Consider the following 16,975-nt stretch of genomic DNA (forward strand, 5'->3'; position numbering starts at 1 on the left):
CATTGGCAGAAAAGAAATATCAGGCTTCAGAGATAGAGCCTAGATCATAAGCATTATCAGACCTAAAAGACTGAACAGTTGAGTTAAAATGAACTTTCACCATTGCATAAAAAGCCTTAAGCACAGAAAGGACATTGTTCTTGCATGACAATAGATAAGTCCAAGTAACTCTGGAGAAGTCATCCACCAAGGTAAAAAAAAAACCTAAACCCATTATAGGTCTGAGTATCATATGGAACTCAGATGTCAATATGAACAAGCTGGAAGGGAGTAGAGGAATGAATAGAGCTGTCAGAGAATGGCAATCTCTGTTGTCTTGCCATTAGGCATACATCACAAAAAAATATTTGTTTAGATGAAATTTTACCAGACAAAAAGGAGATAGATTTCATTCTATTAAAAAGAACATGTCCTAATCTTTGATGCCAAATCACATCATTTTTATTAATATCAGAAGAAGTACTAGTACAATGGGTAAAAGAAACACTTGTAGGAGTAGACTGAACATTACAAGATGCATTAGAGTTATTGCATTGAACAGGATTAGAAACAACAATAGGAAAAGAAACAACAGACATAGTAGATGAAGTCATAGTAGGATGCAAGAAGTACAACCCATTTGTAGCTTTACCAATTTTCAGTGGCCTCCTCAGAGAAGGGCCTTGTAAAATACAGGCAGAAATGGTAAGAGTTGTAATGCATCTGAATTGAACAAGGAGTTTGTGAATAGATATGAGATTGAAATGGAAAGAAGGAACTAATAGAATATTATGTAAAATCATATCTGGCCTGAGTTGTATAGACCCAGTAGATATGACTTTCACTTTATATCCATTAGGTAGAGTTATTAAGAAAAGTGTAGTGAGTGGCGTTAAGTTGATTAAAAGATGTTTGTGTGGAGTCATGTGGTTGGTAGCACCTGAATCTAGAATCCAAGGATTTGAACCTAAGTTTGAAACTACACATGCATGAAAAGCAGCAGAATGTACTTCAGGATGATTGAACACACCTGCAAAGTAAGCAAAACCAATGTTCTCTGAACCAGGAGTTTCAGGATGTATGGTAGGAGGATGATTCAACTGTTGGAAAAGGGTCATGGGATGGTCATATTGCTCCTTGCTGAAACCATGACCAGTGGTCTCAGAATACTGTCCATCAGTGTAAGCATGATGATGAAAAGGACCTTCAAATTGCACACAAGCAGCAGACCTTTTGCCTTTGATGAGCTTGAAGTTAGGGGAAAACCCATGAAGTTTGTAACACTTCTCAATAGTATAACCAGTCTTTTTACAGTATTTGCAAGACAATTGAGAGGAAGAACCTGAGCCTCTCTTTTGTTCAAACTGGAACCTTTGAGTAAAGGATCTAGTAGGTGCTTGAACAGGGCTGTTAGAAGCATTGAATGAGGCTGACTCATTTGATAATCTAGAGATAGGGGCTGAAGTATCCTTTTGTGTTTAATCATGTTGTAGCATAAAATAGGCTTTCTTTAGGGATGGAAGGGATGGCATCATCAAAATATTACTCTTGCGGGTGGAGTAGGACTCGTTTAAACCACTAAGGAATTGGTATATTTTCTGTTGTTCAATGAATTTTGGTAAGGCTCCACAAGTACACACTAGTCCAGCATAGGCAGTACTAAGTTCATCCCAAAGACCCCTCAATATTGTAAAGTAAGTGGCAATATCTAAAGGACCTTGGGAAGCATCACTGATTTTCCTTTGTATTTGAATATATTTTGAACCATTTGATGTTCAAATCTTTCATTTATATCATCCCAAATGTCTTTAGCAGTATCAAACCCCATTACACTATTTGTTATGTCTTTAGATAATGAATTTGTTATCCATGCAATTACCATGTCGTTGCATCTTTCCCAAAAGGAGTAATAAGGAGAGTCAAGCTGAGGTTTAGTAATTTTTCCAGTTATGAGCCCTAGTTTGTTCTTAGCAGATAGAACAGTAAGCATATTTTTGCGCCAAATAACGAAACCATTCCCATCGAAAGGTGGAGCTACTAAGTGTGCACCAGGACTATCAGATGGATGTATATAGAACGGGTGAGATGGATGTATGGTAAAGTCGTCAAAACCATCTAACACAGAAGAAGAACTAACATCTAGACTTCCCATGATTAAACCCTAGAATTGTAAAAAATACTTGATTTTCACCAATATGCAGCAGGATTAAGGAGAATGTTACCGTCCTTCTTTGCAACCTAAAGAAGATAAGACCTTGAAACAAAATTATCTGCTGAAATCAACGAGACTGAACGAGTACCGGAGAACTTCATAGGAAAACACCAAAAATCACCGTGAAAAGTCCAAATAGTTGCAATGCACAGCTAGAAACCATCGTAGCCCAAATCTCCACATTAAAACGCGAAGACAGATGGAGATCGACGGAACAGAAAATCTCCATGGAAATCGATGAGGGTACCATCGGTCGGAAGAGGAGAACAAGGATCATCGATTCCTAGCTCTGATACCATGTTGGTGTAAGAAATCGAGCTGTGCGAAAAGATTTCACAGAAGAAACCCTAGAAAATAGAAATAGAGAAGAGAGAAGTTATTTTGTCAAAATTCAGAAGATACAAAATGAATATGTGTCTTTATAGAGTGTTCTCCTACTATATATACATGAGCCATTATTAAAGAATACATGGACTAAAGTGTAAGAAATAAAAATTGTATTAAAAGCTAAGTGGGTTGTCGGGTATCAGCTATGATTGGCTGGAGATGGGCTCCCGTTAACAGTAACATGCACGGTCAAGAAATACCATAATAGATAAATATTCAATACCTACCACCATTATAATATTTAACATAACATCAAATTCTACATTTATTTTTGAAATGACACTCGATAATATATTGCACGCCAAATATATAATATTTAGTGATATTTATTTAATTTTAAAAAATTTAATTCTCATAGATATAGGTATACCTAAAACTAGTACGCCAAAATTATTGAAAAGAACAACATCAAACTGCACCGTCATGTTTTCATCACTATTTGCTTTTACTTCTTATTGTTACAAGTTTGAGGAAAGAAAAAGAATGAGTTTGTCTATCCCTTTTTCTTCTTAGATCTTTGCCGCTATTTTCTCTTCTATTTTATCTATTTCTCATTTTCTGATTATGAATAATAGTGACCTCTAATTATAATCACTAATGAATATTTTTTTATTGCAAAACGGATTACTTTATCCTCTCAAATTAAGGGATTGTTCCTTGAGAACTGTCATTATAAGACTACAAAAATATATGCGGTACTTTTATTTCAAATTTTTATTTTCCTCATATATTTGATTTAAAATTATTCTCCTGTGTATGTCTTACATTATGTATTTGTTATTTATTTTTTTCAACTATAAAATTCTCTTCATTCAATATCAATTACATTTGCTACAAATGTATTTTAGCAAATCTAAATACAGAAGTAGAAAGATAAATGGAAGCTCCTAAAATCTAAATACAGAAGTAGAAAGATGACGGTAAGGATCAATTACAAACAAATAAAACGCTTCCATGCTTCGTCTTAGCAGGCATATAACAATTTGCACAAATGATCTAATGAAATTCAATGATCAGGGCCGGCTCAAGCATAAGCCATCAAGAGATTTAAAAAAAGTTATTTTTTTTTTAATTTTAAAATTGTAAAGGAGCATGATGTACAAATATCACTGGTGGAATAGACGAGATCTTTTATCCAAATTAAGCTAGCGTTTGGCCATAAATTCCCAAATTTATTTTAAAAAATCTGATTTGGGTGAAATTTAGTTTGAAGATAAAAATCTGTTTGGACATAATTTTTCAAAACATATTTCACTTTTTTTTTTGAAAAAATATGAAATGTAGCTTATACCAATACAAGGTCGGATGTAGGTGGGCGGAAGGGGGTTCACCCGAACCCCCTTCGCCCAACAATTAAACTGTATATATAAGGCAAAATCTAATTTTTACCTCTATATATTATGTTTTGAATCCCCTTGACTCAACACAAAAGCATAACTTAATGGTCAAGGGAGTTCAAAACGTTGTAAAGTCATTGGTTCAATTCCCACTAGGTATAATTTTTTTTAACTTTTTTTCTTTTTTAAACCCCCTTAACAGAAATCATGCCTATGTTATTTTACCCATAAGTTCTAAAAACTATCAAAAATACCCAATAACACCAAACAAACAAACTTGCTAATCCTATATATGCAAAACCTTCATTGATGATATTCATTATCATTATCACAAACCATAATCCTGAACATGGATAAATTTAGAACAAAATTATTATTTTTATAATGAACTACATAATACAATATACTAAAATCATAACATGATATTTTATTATCAACTACTAATAACACAATTACTAGCAACTATAATTCGTCAAATTGCAATAATATTATAAGATCCATCAGTCCAAAAGAAAATGATACTCCGTAATTAACTGGTGGTTAGTTGAGTCATAATAGATGGTGGAGTTTTTTATAAAATATAAAAATTTGGGGTAATTTTTAAAATTGTTAAAAATAAAACAATGATATTTTGGGCCAAAAACAGGTCTAGAGCTAGCTTTGGGATTTGAAAATTTTGTTTTCAAAATCTACCAAAGCATAGATAAAATCTATAAACAAACATGTTTTGCCAGAAAAAATATGAAAAAAACTTGACAAAATCTATGATCAAACGGGGGCTAAATAATTCAAGTTTGAGATTTGAGAACGAAAAAGATTTCGGAAAAAAATCTTCCCTTGTGGGCACATTACATAGCACTAATTAGAATTAGTCAGTCAATACTAGTATACAGGTAAATCTGAATTAGTCAAGCTAGCTGATATACTCGAGGGGGTCTTGGAGCAACGGTAAAGTTATTTTCGTATGATCTATAGATCATGAGTTCAAGACATAAAAATAGCCATTAATGCTTGCATAACAGTAAGGGATCCACATCACACCCTTAAGAGTCGTTTTGTTCGCGAACTAAATTATTCCGGAATTATAATATCCGGACTAATTTATCTCACTTGGGAGGTCAGATAAAATAATTTCAAGTTTGATAGGATAAGATGGGATATTCAGAATTAAGTCTATGATTAAATTTATATTGATTGACAGTATAAATATAACCCCACACTTAATCCCACCTTATCTTGCATATGAAACGACCCTTTTAAGATTGTGGTCCTTCCTTGGATCATGCATGAATGCAGGATACTTTATACATCAGGTACCTGCTAATAAACCAGAGAGTTATAAAAAAAAAAGGACTATTTGGCACGTGATGAGTAGAGAGTGGCTACCGACGCTATGTAAAGGACCATTCCCCTTTCTTTCTTTTGTGTGTGTGTGGGGGGGGGGGAGGGGGGGTTAAAGCAAAAGAAGAAATATTAACAACTGAGAGTCAAAATTAAATACATCAGAGGGGTATTGTGTATCCTCTATACCAGTCATAGATTGTTCCATGGTATCACTATTACAATCCAAAATAGTTTTAGGAAAAGAAGTTCCTAGGATATCTGCCCAAAATGCTTCATTTGCAAACACCAGAGGAACAATTAGCATAGTTATCCTTCTCAAAAAGTTTGATTCTGCTCCTTCCTTTACTAGTAGGCCAGCTACCCTGTTCTGTTCTCTGTAGTTGTGTTTCACAATTGTTCTGCCCATCATTTGGATCAACAAACTACATTCAGAGATAATAGTGTCATAAGTATCATATCCAATTTTTAGCATTCTTATTACCTATGTAGAGTCGGTAGCTATTTCCATGGGTGTGAGGCCTCTTTGCTCTGCAATTTGTTGTCCCTTTAAAAGGGCAGTTAGCTCAGCCTGTATATATTGGTTCCGCTTTCGTATGTACATGTAACCACGGGCCGACTCTAAGGTTGCGAGGAGTAAATAATATGTTAGTATGTTTAATACAAAAGTAAAATTTTTAATATAAAAGGAAAGAAAGTTTTAGATACATAAATAAAGTAATAATTTGACTTACTTAAAAATTGGTTGGCAGATGAATAGTTTTTCCAATATTTTAATTTTCTGCTTTTTAGTTCTTCATTAGATAACGTGTAAAATATTTACTCTTTCTTTCTTAATTTGACCAAGTCAATCTTTCTTCTTTTTTAATCTCTTCATATTTTCATAAACCCTTATATATTTTTTGTCTTTCTCTTTAATATTTTACTCAACTTCTTTCTTCAAGATTTCATTACTCACATGCTTTCTCCAAAATTTTGTCACGACCCGAAATTTTCTACCGACGGGACCGTGATAGCGCCTAACATTTCACTTGTCAGACAAACCAACGTTAGAGAATCATTAAACCAATTCCTTATTTCCATTCAGTAAATAATAATAATTAACTAAGATAAAATCTAATAAGTGCAAAATATCATAACACTGTATTAACTACTACCACCCGGATCTGGAGTCACAATTCACGAGCATTCTAGAAATTGCTACAAGTAATAGTCAGAAAGAAATACAACTGTCTGAATGAAAGAAACAATAGAACAGAAAAGATAGACGGGAACTTTAAGGTCTGTGAACGCCAACATATCTACCTTGAGTCTCCGGACAGCGGACCAATAGCAAAATCTCGATCAACCCGAGCCGATATCAAAATCTGCACAGAAAGTGCAGAGTGTAGTATCAGTATAACCGACCCCATATATTGGTAAGTGTCGAGCCTAACCTCGATGAAGTAGTGACGAGGCTAAGGCAAGACACCTACAAATCAACTTGTACAATTTAACAGTGTATATGCAAATAACAGAAATGAAGAACTAAATAGGAAATTTCGGGAGGGGAACATACTGAGGGGAATACAAGATAAAGGACTACAACAGAATGATCACCGGAGCAGTCAATATAGCATGAATCAACAGGAATAGTAAATACAGTAAGGAAAAATGCACGGCATCACCCTTCGTGCTTTTACTCTCAATCTCACCACAAAATTAATAGAAACGACACGGCATCACCTTTCGTGCATTAACTCTCATATCATGGAACGGCATTACCCTTCGTGCATTAACACTCACAATATGGCATGACATCACCCTTCGTGCATTAATACTCACAATATGGCACGGCATCACCCTTCGTGCATTAACACTCTCCCTTACCATAATGCAATGCATAAATAACAACAGGGAGATAGAATAACAAGTACAAATCTTACTTCAACATTTGGTTCCATAACATCAATCTCAACTTTAAAATAAAAACTCAATTATCACCAGAAAATCCGTAAACATAATAAGAACGATAAATTGAACAACACTAGTATAACACATAGCAATTAGGCATAGGAATGAGACAATATAAGAAAAACTGAGAAACATGGAAAACAAACAGGTAAATTGGCGGCGCATAAGTACTCGTCACCTCACATATATGCCGCTCACATGAATTTCACTTAGCAAGTAATCTAAGGTTCCTAATTCCCTCAAGTCAGGGTTAGACACAACACTTACCTCGCTCCGAAGGCCACTTAATTCTCAATCACAGCTTTTCCTTTGGAATTTACCTCCAAACCACTCGTATCTATTAAAAATGACTCAATAATATCAAACATTGCTAAAGCAATCAATTATAATACATAAATTAAATTTTTCAAATTTTTCCTCCAAAAAGTCGAAAAATCGACTCTGGGCCTGCTTGGTCAAAATTCGAGGTTCGGACCAAAATCCTTTTACCCATTAACCCCCGAGCCCGAATATGTAATTAGTTTTGGAGTCCGACCTCAAATTGAGATCTAAATCCCCAAATTTCCGAAATTTCTAGTTTCTACCCTAACCCCTAATTCTACCATGAAAACTCTAGATTTTAGGTTGAATTCTTGTAAAAATGAAGTAAAAGATTGAAAGAAACGAGTTAAGGAACACTTACCTATGATTTGGGGAAGAAAATGTCTTTGAAAAATCCCCCTAGGCCTCATATCCTTTTGAAACGAGAAGAAAAAAATGGTTGGAGTCTGAATTAAATGAATTCACTGCCCAACGACCTTCGCACCTGCGGTGCTTTGGTCGCACCTGTGCATCCGCACGTTCGGACATGACGTGCGCTTCTGCGGAAAAGAATTGGGCTAACTGGGGCCGCACCTGCGGACAGGGTTCCGCTTCTGCGGTCCCGCTCCTGCGGAGAGAAGTCTGCATCTGCAGAAAAATGAGGTCCAGGCTCGGGTCGCACCTGCGTGGCTATCGCTCGCACCTGCGACCAAAGGCTCGCATGTGCGGGTACACCAAATTTGGTGCACCAACAGCCTTGTTGAGGTTTGAACTCAACTCACACATCGCCCGAAGCTACAAACCAAACATGCACGCAAGTCTAAAAATATCATACGGACTTGCTCGCGCGATCAAATAGCCAAAATAACACCTAGAACTCCAAAGGTCCGAATTACGTCAAATCAACTCCGTTTCTCACCAAATTTTTCAGACAGGTCTTAAATATCATAATGAACCTGTACCGGGATCCGGAACCAAAATACGGATACGGTACTAACAATGCCAAACATCAATCAATTCTTAAAAATAATTAATTTTTAGACTTTTAATTTTCATCAAAAATTCATAACTTGAGCTAGGGACCTCCAAATTCGATTCCGGGCATACGCCCAGGTCCCATAATTCGATACGGACCCACCGGGACCATCAAAACACAGATCTGGGCCCGTTTACCAAAAATATTGACCGAAGTCAACTAAAATCAACAAGGCAAAAATTTTTATTTTCATTAGTTTTCAACATAAAAGCTTTCCAGAAACCTGCCCGGACTGCGCACGCAAATCGAAGAGGGTAAAAATGAGATTTTTAAGGTTTAAGAGCGTACATTCGAGTTCTAAAACATAAGATCACCTTTTGGGTCATCACATTCTCCACCTCTAAAATAACCGTTCGTCCTCGAACGGACATAGAAAATTACTTGGGCCGGTGAAAAGGTGGGGATATCTACTCCGCATATTGGACTCGGACTCCCAAGTAGCTGCCTCAATAGGCTGACCTCTCCACTGTACTCGAACCGAAGGGTAGCCCTTTGATCTCAACTGGCGAACTTGCCGGGCTAGAATTGCCACTGGCTCCTCCTCGTAAGTCAATTCCTTGTCCAACTGGACAGAGCTGAAATCTAACACATGGGACGGATCACCGTGATACTTTAGAAGCATGGACACATGGAATACCGGATGAACAACTGCTAAACTAGGTGGCAACGCAAGCCTGTAAGCCACCTCTCCCACTCTCTCCAGAATCTCAAAAGGTCTGATATACCTAGGGCTCAACTTGCCCTTCTTTCCGAACCTCATTACACCCTTCATGGGTGATACCCGAAGTAACACTCTCTCTCCGACCATGAATGCAACATCACGAACTCTACGGTCGACATAACTCTTTTGCCTAGACTGAGCTGTGCGAAGTCGATCCTGTATAATCTTAACCTTATCCAAGGCATCCTGTACCAAATCGGTACCCAACAACCAAGCCTCTCCCGGCTTGAACCACCTAACTGGCGACCGACAACGCCTACCATATAATGCCTCATAGGGAGCCATCTGAATGCTCGACTGGTAGCTATTGTTGTAGGCGAACTCTGCAAGGGGCAAGAATTGATCCCACGATCCTCCGAAGTCTATAACACAAGCGCGGAGCATATCCTCTAAGATCTGAATAGTATGCTCGGACTGCCCGTCTGTCTGAGGATGGAATGTTGTGCTCAACTCAACCCGCGTACCCAACTCACGCTATACTGCCCTCCAAAAGTGCGAGGTAAACTGCGTACCTCGATCAAAAATGATAGACACGGGCACACCGTGAAGACGGACGATCTCACGAATATAAATCTCTGCTAACCGCTCCGAGGAATAGGTAACTGCCATAGGAATGAAGCGCGCTGACTTAGTCAGTCTATCCACAATAACCCATATGGCGTTGAACTTCCTCTGAGTCTGTGGGAGTCCAACAACAAAGTCCATAGTGATACGCTCCCACTTCCACTCAGGAATCTCCATCTGCTGAAGCAAACCACCGGGTCTCTGATGCTCATATTTTACCTGCTGACAATTTAGGCACCGAGCTACGTAAGCAACTATATCTTTCTTCATCCTCCTCCGCCAATAATACTGCTGCAGGTCCTGGTACATCTTGGCAGCACCCGGGTGAATAGAATACCGAGAAGTGTGAGCCTCCTCAAGGATCAACTCACGAAGCCCATCCACATTAGGAACACAAATACGATCCTGCATCCTCAAAACTCTGTCATCTCCAACAGTAACCTGCTTGGCACCACCGTGCCGCACTGTGTCTCTAAGGACAAGTAAATGAGGATCATCATCCTGCCGATCTCTGATGCGCTCAAACAAAGAAGACCGAGCAACTGTACAAGCTAGAACACAGCTGGACTCAGAAACATCTAACCTCACGAACTGGTTGGCCAAGGCCTGAACATCCAATGCAAGATGTCTCTCACCAACTGGAATATATGCAAGGCTACCCATACTGACTGACTTTCCACTCAAAGCATCAGCCACCACATTGGCCTTCCCGGGATGATATAATATGGTGATATCATAGTCTTTCAAGAGCTCCAGCCACCTCCTCTGCCTCAAATTGAGTTCCTTCTGCTTGAAAAAATACTGCAAGCTCTGATGATCAGTGAATACCTCACATGGCACGCCGTAAAGATAGTGCCTCCAAATCTTCAGCGTGTGAACAATGGCTACCAGCTCTAGATCATGAACAGGGTAATTCTTCTTGTGAACCTTCAGCTGCCGTGAAGCATATGCAATAACCTTGCCACCCTGCATCAATACCGCACCCAGACCAATACGAGATGTGTCACAATATACTGTATAAGATCCTGAACCTGTGGGTAACACCAATACCGGTGTCGTGGTCAAAGCAGTCTTGAGCTTCTGAAAGCTCATTTCAGACTCGTCTGACCACCTGAACTGGGAACCCTTCTGGGTCAATCTAGTCAACGAGGCTGCTATGGATGAAAAACCTTCTACAAATCAACAGCAATAGCCCGCCAAACCCAGGAAACTACGGATCTTTGTAGCTAATGTGGGTCTAGGACAGTTCTGGACTGCCTCAATCTTCTTAGGATCTACCTGAATACCTTCTGCTGATATAACGTGACCCAAGAAAGCAGCTAAACTCAACCAAAACTCGTATTTTAAGAACTTAGCATATAACTGGCTGCCTTTCAGAGTCTGAAGAATGATCCGAAGGTGCTGCTCATGCTCCTCTCGACTGTGGGAGTAGATCAAGATATCATCAATAAACACAACCACAGAAATCCAAGTAGGGTTTGAACACCCGGTTCATCAAATCCATGAATGCTGCTAGGGCATTTGTCAGCCCAAATGACATCACTAGAAACTCATAATTCACATACCGAGTCCGAAAAGCTATCTTAGGAACATCGGATGTCCTAATCCTCAACTGATGGTAGCCAGATCTCAAATCAATCTTTGAAAATACCTTGGCACCCTGAAGCTGATCAAATAAATCATCAATTCTCGGTAATGGATACTTGTTCTTGATGGTGACTTTGTTCAACAGCCGATAATCTATACACATCCTCATCGATCCATCTTTCTTCTTCACAAACAACACCGGTGCACCCCCAGGACGAGACACTAGGTCTAATGAAGCCCTTATCAAGCAAATCTTACAACTGCTCCTTCAATTCTTTCAACTCTGGCAGGGCCATGCGATATGGCAGAATGGAAATAGGCTGAGTGCCCGGAGCCAAATCAATGTAGAAATCAATATCCCTGTCGGGTGGCATCCCCGGCAGGTCTGCAGGAAACACCTCTGGAAACTCACGAATAACCGGCACAGAATTTATGGAAGGAAACTCCGTACTAGAATCGCAGACATAAGCCAAATAAGCTAGACACCCCTTCTCGACCATATGCAGAGCCTTCACATAAGAGATAACCCTGCTGGCAGAATGGCCAAGATTCCCTCTCCACTCTAATCGAGGCAACCCCTGCAAGGCTAAGGTCACTGTCTTGGCGTGACAATCTAATATAGCATGATAAGGTGACAACCAATCCATACCTAGTATGACATCAAAATCAACCATGTCGAGAAGTAGGAGATCTATACGAGTCTCAAGACTCCCAATGGTGACCACACACGAACGATAAACACGATCTACAATAATAGCATTTCCCACTGGTGTGGACACATACACAGAAGCACTCAAAGAATCACGGGGCACAACCAAATAGGAAGCAAAATAGGATGACATATAAGAGTAAGTAGATCCGGATCAAATAGAACTAAAGCATCTCTACTGCAAACTGAAACAGTACCTGTGATAACAACGTCAGATGACTCAGCCTCAAGCCTGGCTGGGAAAGCATAACACTGGGGCTGGGCCCTACCACCCTGAACTACGTCCCTGGGACGGCCTCTAACTGGCTGGTCTCCACCTCTAACAGCCTGACCTCCACCTCTAACAGTCTGGCCTCTACCTCTGGCTGCCTGACCCCTGCCTCTAGCTGGCTGAGTAGGTGGTGCAGCAACTGGTGTCGGAACCATGGCACGAAAACTCTGATGCTGTGAGCTGCCCATTGCCCGAGGGCAAAATCTAGCAATGTGCCTCGGATCACCACAAATATAACATAACCTCAGCTGTTGTGACTGCTAACCCTGAAACTGACCCTGTCGACCTGAATAACCACCCTGATAACTCTGGAGTGTAGGTGCACTAATAGGAGCTGGTGGTGCACTGTAGGCTAGCTGGTTGGAATAATGCATCTGAGGGCCACGACTACCTGAGGCACCGTGGGATGCCTGGAGCGCTGAATGAAACGGCCTGGGAGGATGGCCTCTACCAAAAGTACTCCTGCCTCTAGATGAGGCACCGCTGAACTCACCGGAATGACGAGGCCTCTTGTCAGACCCCTGACCTCCCTGAGTAAGAACCATTTCGACTCATCTGGCGACTTTAGCAGCCGCCTGAAAAGCAATCTCACTCCCAGTATCCTTAGCCATCTGCAATCTGATAGGCTGAGCAAGTCCATCAATAAACCTCCTCATCCTCTCTCTCTCGGTGGGAAGAAGAAGAATGGCATGGCGGGCCAAATCCACAAAATGGGTCTCATACTGAGTAACAGTCATACTGCCCTGCTGGAGACGCTCAAACTGATGACGACGCTCCTCTATCAATGTGATAGGCAGAAACTTCTCTATGAAGAGCTGAGAGAACTGGTCCCAAGTAAGAGCATGCGACCCAGCTGGTCTGGTCAACAAGTAATCTCTCCACCATTTCTTGGCGGAACCAGTCATCTGAAATCCAGCAAAATCGACCCCATTGGTCTCTACTATACCCATGTTTCGTAGAGCCTCGTGACAGCTATCAAGATACTCCTGGGGGTCCTCTTAAGGAGCACCACTGAAGTGAACAGGAAAGAGCTTGGTAAACCTGTCCAATCTCCATAAAGCCTCAAAAAACATAACTGGCCCATCTCCGACCTGTGCCGCAATAACCGGCTAAAGTAATCCGACTGGCTGAGCTGTTGGAGCTTGATACTGGGGAGCTATCTACTCCGGAGCGGGAATGGTGGGAGTCTGGGCTCCTCCTCCAGCCTGAGAGACTGCTGGTGCCATGGGAAATGCGCCAGTCTAGGCCATACTCTCCATAAAGCCCACCAAATGGACCAAAGCGTCCTGAAGTACTAGGGTAGCAATGAACCCCTCCGAAACCTAAGCTGGTCCGGCAAGAACAATCTGGGCTGGAACCTTCTCGTCAAGATCTATCTGAGGCTCCACTGTTGGGGCTGCTGCTAGGGCTCTAGGCTGCGCCCTGCCCCTGCCTCAGCCTCTGGCACGGCCTCGGCCTCGACCTCTGCCCCGCGTAGGAGCTGCCACTGGAGGTTCTGGCTGCTGCTCAGCTGAGGAAGCGGTACGTGTTCTCACCATCGGCGAGAGAATAAGAGTAGAAGAGTTCAATCAGCATTGAGAAAGCAAAATCGCATGATAGAGAAGAAAAGAAGTGAAACTTGTTCCTAAACTTCATAGCCTCTGGAAGATAAGCACAGACGTCTCCGTACCGATCCTCCAGACTCTACTAAGCTTGATCGTGAAGCATGAGACCTAGGCAACCTAATGCTCTGATACCAACTGTCACGACCCAAAATTTTTCACCGACGGGACTGTGATGGCGCCAAACATTTCACTTTTCAGGCAAGCCAACATTAGAGAATCATTAAAATAATTCCTTATTTCCATTTAGTAAATAACAATAATTAACTAAGATGAAATATAACAAGTGCGAAATATCATAACACTGTATTAATTACTACCACCCGGATCTGGAGTCACAATTCACGAGCATTCTAGAATTTGCTACAAGTAATAGTTAGAAAGAAATACAACTGTCTGAATGAAAGAAATAGTACAACAGAAAAGATAGACGGGAACTTCAAGGTCTGTGAACGCCGACAGATCTACCTTGAGTCTCCGGACAGCGGACCAATAGCAAAATCTCGATCAACCCGAGCCGGTATCAAAATTTGCATAGAAAGTACAAAGTGCAGTATCAGTACAACCGACCCCATGTACTAATAAGTGTCGAGCCTAACCTCGACGAAGTAGTGACGAGGCTAAGGCAAGGCACCTATAAATCAACCTATACAATTTAACAGTGTATATGCAAATAACAGAAATGAAGAACTAAACAGGAAATGTCGGGAGGGGAACATACTGAGGGGAATACAAGATAAAGAACTACAACAGAATGATCACCGGAGCAGTCAATATACCATGAATCAACAGGAATAGTGAATACAGTAAGGAAAAATGCACGGCATCACCCTTCGTGCTTTTACTCTCAATCTCACCATAAAATTAATAGAAATGGCTCGGCATCACCCTTCGTGCATTAAATCTCATATCATGGCACGACATCACCCTTCGTGCATTAACACTCACAATATAGCACGACATTACCCTTCGTGCATTAACACTCACAAGACGGCACGACATCACCCTTCGTGCATTAACACTCAGAATATGGCACGGCATCACCCTTCGTGCATTAACACTCACAATATAGAATGACATTACCCTTCGTGCATTAACACTCTCCCTTACCATAATGCAATGGATAAATAACAATATGGAGATAAAATAACAAGTACAAACCTTACTTCAATATTTGGTTCCATAACATCAATCTCAACTTTGAAATAAAAACTCAATTATCACTAGAAAATCCGTAAACATGATAAGAACGATAAATTGAACAACATTAGTATAACACATAGCAATTAGGCATAGGAATGAGACAATATAAGAAAAACTGAGAAACATGAAAAAATAGGTAAATTGGCGGCGCATAAGTACTCGTCACCTCACATATACTCCGCTCACATGATCTTTCACTTAGCAAGTAATCTAAGGTTCCTAATTCCCTCAAGTTAGGGTTATCACAACACTTATATCGCTCTGAAGGCCACTTAATTCTCAATCACAGCTTTTCCTTTGGAATTCACCTCCAAACTACTCGTATCTATTAAACAATGACTCAATAATATCAAATATTGCTAAAGGAATTAATTATATTGCATAAATTAAATTTTCCAAATTTTTCTCCAAAAAGTCGAAAAATCGACCCCGGGCCCGCTTGGTCAAAATCCGAGGTTCGGACCAAAATTCTTTTACCCATTCACCCCCGAGCCCGAATATGTAATTAGTTTTGGAATCCGACCTCAAATTGAGGTCTAAATCCCCAAATTTCTGAAATTCCTAGTTTCTACCGTAACCCCTAATTCTACCATGAAAACTCTAGATTTTAGGTTGAATTCTTATAAAAATGAAGTAAAAGATTGAAAGAAACGAGTTAAGGAACACTTACCTATGATTTGGGGAAGAAAATGTCTTTGACAAATCGCCCTAGGCCTCATATCCTTTTGAAACGAAAAGAAAAAAATGGTTGGAGTCCGGATTAAATGAACTCACTGCCCAGTGACCTTCGCACCTGCGGTGCTTTGGTCGCACCTGCACATCCACACGTGCGGACAGGACGTGCGCTTCTGCGGAAAAGGACTGGGCCAACTGGGGCCGCACCTGCGGACAGCATTCCGCTTCTGCGGTCCCGCTCCTGCGGAGAGAAGTCCGCATCTGCGAAAAAATAAAGTCCAGGCCTGGGTCGCACATGCGGGGCTATCGCTCGCACCTGCAAGCAAAGGCTCGCAGATGCGGGTACACCAGATTTGGTGCACCAGCAGCCTTGTTGAGGTTTGAACTCAACTCGCGCATCGCCCGAATGGCACCCGAGCCCTCGGGGCTCCAAACCAAACATGCACGTAAGTCTAAAAACATCATACGGACTTGCTCGCGCGATCAAATCGCCAAAATAACACCTAAAACTCCGAATTTAGCACCAAATCAAATGAAATTCTCAAGAATACTTTAAAATTACTATTTTCTCACCCGAAGGTCCGTATCACGTCAAATCAACTCTGTTTCTCACCAAATTTTTCAGACAGGTCTTAAATATCATAATGAATTTGTACCGGGCTCCGGAACCAAAATACGGACCCGGTACTAACAATGCCAAATATCAATCAATTCTTAAAAATAATTAATTTTCAGACTTTTAATTTTCATCAAAAATTCATAACTTGAGTTAGGGATCTCCAAATTCGATTCCGGATATACGCCCAAGTCCATAATTTGATACGGACCCACCAGGACCGTCAAAATACGGATCATGGCCCGTTTAACAAAATATTTACCGAAATCAACTAAAATTAACTTTTAAGGCAAAAATTCTTATTTTCATTAGTTTTCAACATAAAAGCTTTCCGTAAACCTGTCCGGACTGCGCACGTAAATCGAGAAGGATAAAAATGAGATTTTTAAGGTTTAAGAGCGCAGATTCGAGTTCTAAAACATAAGATGACTTTTTGGGTCATCACAGATTTCATTAGTTCAAGTGTTCCTTCTTTCTCCAAGA

The 16,975-nt window shown here is 40.4% G+C and overlaps 1 protein-coding gene across 1 annotated transcript; it reads right to left on the reverse strand.

Moving 5' to 3' along the window:
* Positions 1-239: 239 nt before the first annotated feature.
* Positions 240-2,131, reverse strand: LOC142167971 (uncharacterized). Its single transcript, XM_075228615.1, has 2 exons — positions 1,697-2,131; positions 240-1,448 (listed from the first exon to the last, which is right to left on the reverse strand). The coding sequence occupies exons 1-2, from the start codon at positions 2,129-2,131 to the stop codon at positions 240-242; spliced, it is 1,644 nt and encodes a 547-aa protein (XP_075084716.1).
* Positions 2,132-16,975: the final 14,844 nt, after the last annotated feature.

The sequence above is a fragment of the Nicotiana tabacum genome, chromosome 13, assembly GCF_000715075.1.
Source record: "Nicotiana tabacum cultivar K326 chromosome 13, ASM71507v2, whole genome shotgun sequence".
NCBI lineage: Eukaryota > Viridiplantae > Streptophyta > Magnoliopsida > Solanales > Solanaceae > Nicotiana > Nicotiana tabacum.

What these genes read in the sequence shown, in the direction of transcription:
- LOC142167971 (XM_075228615.1), bottom strand. Translation starts at nt 2,131, where the DNA reads ATGGGAAGTCTAGATGTTAGTTCTTCTTCTGTGTTAGATGGTTTTGAC. An exon ending in AATCAGTGATGCTTCCCAAG is followed by an intron (nt 1,449 to 1,696) that starts GTCCTTTAGATA and finishes TAAACACAAAAG; the next exon opens with GATACTTCAGCCCCTATCTC.